Genomic DNA, 4,744 nt, shown 5'->3' on the forward strand with positions numbered 1-4,744 from the left:
GTCAGGGTTTAACTTGAAGCGACACACCTGCCTTCCAGGGAGGTGGAACAGATCTAGCTATTATTATGTTGTTTTTCTCTCCAGATCCTTTTGACCTGAACCATAACCTGGGAGCTGGCCTGTCCAGGAGAAGTAGGTATCTCTCTATCTTACTGTCTTTCTCTCATAGCATCATCCTCTGTTTCATTCACTTCTCTCCTGCCTCTCTCCCGCCCTCTCTCCCACTCTCCCTTTCTCTCTCTCACAGTGACCAACTTCATCATGAAGGCGTTCATCAATGGCAGAAGTGTGTTTGGAACAGCAGTCAACGCCTACCCTCCTGAGCTACACTAGTCAGATGGTTAGTATCCACTACCTACCCTCCTGAGTACACTAGTCAGATGGTTAGTATTCTCTACCTACCCTCCTGAAGTAACACTAGTCAGATGGTTAGTATCCACTTACCTACCCTCCTGAGTCACTAGTCAGATGGTTAGTACCACTACCTACCCTCCTGAGTACACTAGTCAGATGGTTAGTATTCTCTACCTACCCTCCTAGAGTACACTAGTCAGATGGTTAGTATCCACTACCTACCCTCCTGAGTACACTAGTCAGATGGTTAGTATCCTACCTACCCTCCTGAGTACACTAGTCAGATGGTAGTATCCACTACCTACCCTCCTGAGTCACGCTAGTCAGATTGTTAGTATTCTCTACCTACCCTCCTGAGTACACTAGTCAGATGGTTAGTATCCACTACCTACCCTCCTGAGTACACTAGTCAGATGGTTAGTATCCACTACCTACCCTCCTGAGTACGCTAGTCATGATGGTTAGTATCCACCTACCCTCCTGAGTATACACTAGTCTCCTAGCTGATGTTAGTATTCTACCTACCTCTGAGTACGCTGTCAGATGGTTAGTATCCACTACCTACCCTCCTGAGTACACTAGTCAGATGGTTAGTATCCACTACCTACCCTCCTGAGTACGCTAGTCAGAATACACTACCACTCTAGAGGCACGACGGAGATGGTTAGTATCCACTACCTACCCTCCTGAGTACGCTAGTCAGATGGTTAGTACTCCACTACCTACCCTCCTGAGTACGCTAGTCAGATGGTTAGTATCCACTACCTACCCTCCTGAGTACGCTGGTCAGATGGTTAGTATCCACTACCTACCCTCCTGAGTACGCTGGTCAGATGGTTAGTATCCACTACCTACCCTCCTGAGTACGCTGGTCAGATGGTTAGTATCCACTACCTACCCTCCTGAGTACACTAGTCAGTTGGTTAGTATCCACTACCTACCCTCCTGAGTACGCTGGTCAGATGGTTAGTATCCACTACCTACCCTCCTGAGTACGCTAGTCAGATGGTAGTATTCTCTACCTACCCTCCTGAGTACGCTGGTCAGATGTTAGTATCCACTACCTACCCTCCTGAGTACACTAGTCAGATGGTTAGTATCACTACCACCCTCCTGAGTACACTAGTCAGATGTGGTAGTATTCCACTACCTACCCTCCTGAGTACGCTAGTCAGATGGTTAGTATCCACTACCTACCCTCCTGAGTACGCTAGTCAGATGGTTAGTATCCACTACCTACCCTCCTGAGTACGCTAGTCAGATGGTTAGTATTCACTACCTACCCTCCTGAGTACGCTAGTCAGATGGTTAGTATTCACTACCTACCCTCCTGAGTACGCTAGTCAGATGGTTAGTGATCCAAACACCTACCCTCCTGAGTACGCTAGTCAGATGGTTAGTATCCACTACCTACCCTCCTGAGTACGCTAGTCAGATGGTTAGTATTCACTACCTACCCTGCAGAGTACACTAGTCAGATGGTTAGTATCCACTACCTACCCTCCTGAGTACACTAGTCAGATGGTTAGTACCCACTACCTACCCTCCTGAGTACACCAGTCAGATGGTTAGTAAAAGAGGTCGACCGGTTTAATCGGCATTTTTGGATGCCGATTTATGGCCGGTTGAATACTTAGACATTATCAAGACATTTCAGCTTTTCATTTTTTATTAAAATGTTCTACAAACAAAATTTCACTTTGACATGATGGGGTATTGTGTGACACAGTCTAAATTTATTCAATTTTAAATATATTAACCCTTTCCCGGCCCTCGTTCCCCCCTAGTCCCCGGCCCTCGTTCCCCCCTAGTCCCCGGCCTGCACTATAAATACAGGGTTGTAGCATAACGACGAGTGGCGGCCATTACTGCAGCATATTTAAAATAAAATTAAAATAAAATAAGTAAACAAAACAGAACTTTACAATTAAGTTAGCAGACTTGACGAGTAAAGGCATCTGAAACAGTTCGGAAGAATTTGTTCATATATTATGACATTTTGGGGCGTTTCTGTTCGTTTTGGACTTCGGTAAAGGTTTTTTTCAGCAGTTCGGACACGAGGTTCGGAAGCCAACGTGTACTCCCCTCCGTGATGGGTCAACTGTAGGGATTCTTCAATAATCTTAGTCATTCAAGGAGAGACGACTCGTTTTCATGCACATTCTTTTTCATTGAGAAACCAAAAATCTTAGCTGTAAAATTGCGCAACTAAAATCTCCTCTGCAAAAAAAATGTCAGATTCATTCTGACTTTTGAGGAAGTGTATACAGGCTACGGTGTCTCAAATAGGACAAACAGTAGTTTTTTTTTCTTCTCATTTTTCAAGCTAAGTTTTTTTTTAAGGGAGTATGCACGCACACTTGTTCGGTTTGCCTAGCCGACTTTCGCTAGCCGCCAGCCGAACTGAAGCATGCTAACTCCATAAAGGAATAAAATATTATAATAATATGACAGGATGTCTAAACAGTCAATCACAGGAGAGCTGTAGGATCCATATATTGTCCATTTGATTATTAATTGACATGATGTCATCACTGCGTAAATGTTCTGGACCGTAGGCAATATAATTATAACGAGTTCYATGCTCAGCAATAATAGTAATTGTTCCTTGTACCCAAACATGAGYGGTGTTCTCATTTGTCTTATGCTGAGGGCTGTATCATAGCCGTTGGCTCGGCTGTGTATGGATAGCATACCTGAATAATGAGCCAGTCCATGGGGATCCATCGGTTGTCCCTGCGTGTGTTGGGTTTGATGTGCTTCTCCAAGCAGTCTAGAGCCTCCTTAGTAGTGGAAAAACGTGTGTGTTGTGTTCTGGAAGATCTTGATTTTCCGGGTGGATGAAGCCTCATCTCAGGTTTAGCGTAGCTGGGATCTCACCTCATTGTAGGTCTCCCTCTGTTTTATCAGTTCAGCACTCAGGTCTGGGTAGATGCTGATCCTCTTCCCTGCGTTGGTCAGGACCCCCGGGTCCCTGCGTTGGTCAGGACCCTCGGGTCCCTGCGTTGGTCAGGACCCCCGTGTCCCTGCGTTGGTCAGGACCCCCGGGTCCCTGCGTTGGTCAGGACCCCCGGGTCCCTGCGTTGGTCAGGACCCCCGGGTCCCTGCGTTGGTCAGGACCCCCCGGGTCCCTGCGTTGGTCAGGACCCCCCGGGTCCCTGCGTTGGTCAGGACCCCCCGGGTCCCTGNCCCCCGGGTCCCTGCGTTGGTCAGGACCCCCCGGGTCCCTGCAAGATGAACAATTTGCAGCTTGACTTCCGAAGCTGTGGATCCGTCCAATCATACACCGGGAGCCGTTTATGGAGCTGGCCTGTGTTAATCAGCGGCATGGGGACTCGGCTTCTCTCGGCCTGAACAGTTGATAGAATATATTGCTCATGAAGGAAGTTGGGATGCCCGCTTCCACACCAGGTTCAAGTTCTGTGACCCGCACATTGAATTTATGGGAAAGATTTAAGTGATTCCGTTTTCTCTTCCATGTGTGTGATTATCCCTTCCAGGTCATGGGGTCACACTTCTGTCACGTTAGCTGTCTCCTCAAGACTTTCCACTTTAGTTGAATATGTATCCACTTTAGCAGTGAGCACTGCCAATTTATTAATTTACAGGTTTCAATTGGAAGTGGAGGGCAGAGGTAATCTCCTAATGAACAATCTCTGGTATAGTGCCGATCAGCTCTGTCTTGTGTTGAGAGACTCCGTGTTCCCACAAATTGTGGACGGACACAATACTGGATTTTACAGTATTGTGTGGGACTAATAATCGTACATTAAGCAATCCAAACACCTGTGAGTCCAAAAGTGCATTTCACATTTCCAAATCATAAAACTCATGTCACACAGTGTAAACATTGCTGACACCCTGTGGAAGCCATAGGAATTTCATCCAGGGAGCTAATTTTCAATATGACTCAGTTGTGCACCGGGGCCTCCCACTCTTTCTATTCTGGRTAGAGKCAGTTTGCACTGTTCTGTGAAGGGAGTAGTACACAGTGTTGTACGAGATCTTCAGTTCCTTGGCTATTTCTCACATGGAATAGCTTTCATTTCTCAGAACGAGAATAGACTGACGAGTTTCAGAAGAAAGGTCTTTATTTCTGGACATTTTGAGCCTGTAATCAAACCCACAAATGCTCCAGATACTCAACTAGTCTAAAGAAGGACAGTTTTATTGCTTCTTTAATCAGAACAACAMTTTTCAGCTGTGCTAACATAATTGCAAAAGGATTTTCTAATGATCAATTAGCCTTTTAAAATTATAAACTTGGATTAGCTAACACAACATGCCATTGGAACACAGGAGTGATGGTTGCTGATAATGGGCCTCTGTACGCCTATGTGCAGTTGAAGTCGGAAGTTTACATACACCTTAGCCAAATACATTTAAACTC

General features: G+C 45.9%; 1 protein-coding gene across 1 annotated transcript in view; it reads left to right on the plus strand.

Moving 5' to 3' along the window:
- tut7 (terminal uridylyl transferase 7) overlaps positions 1 to 4,744 on the plus strand; it is a 58,849-nt gene that overhangs the window by 38,061 nt on the left and 16,044 nt on the right. Inside the window, 3 exon segments of the mRNA XM_024139381.2 lie at positions 85 to 132; positions 248 to 303; positions 606 to 641. Of these exon segments, the coding sequence (XP_023995149.2) occupies positions 85 to 132; positions 248 to 303; positions 606 to 641 (140 nt within the window).

This window comes from Salvelinus sp. IW2-2015, unplaced genomic scaffold (assembly GCF_002910315.2).
Source record: "Salvelinus sp. IW2-2015 unplaced genomic scaffold, ASM291031v2 Un_scaffold1789, whole genome shotgun sequence".
Lineage (NCBI taxonomy): Eukaryota > Metazoa > Chordata > Actinopteri > Salmoniformes > Salmonidae > Salvelinus > Salvelinus sp. IW2-2015.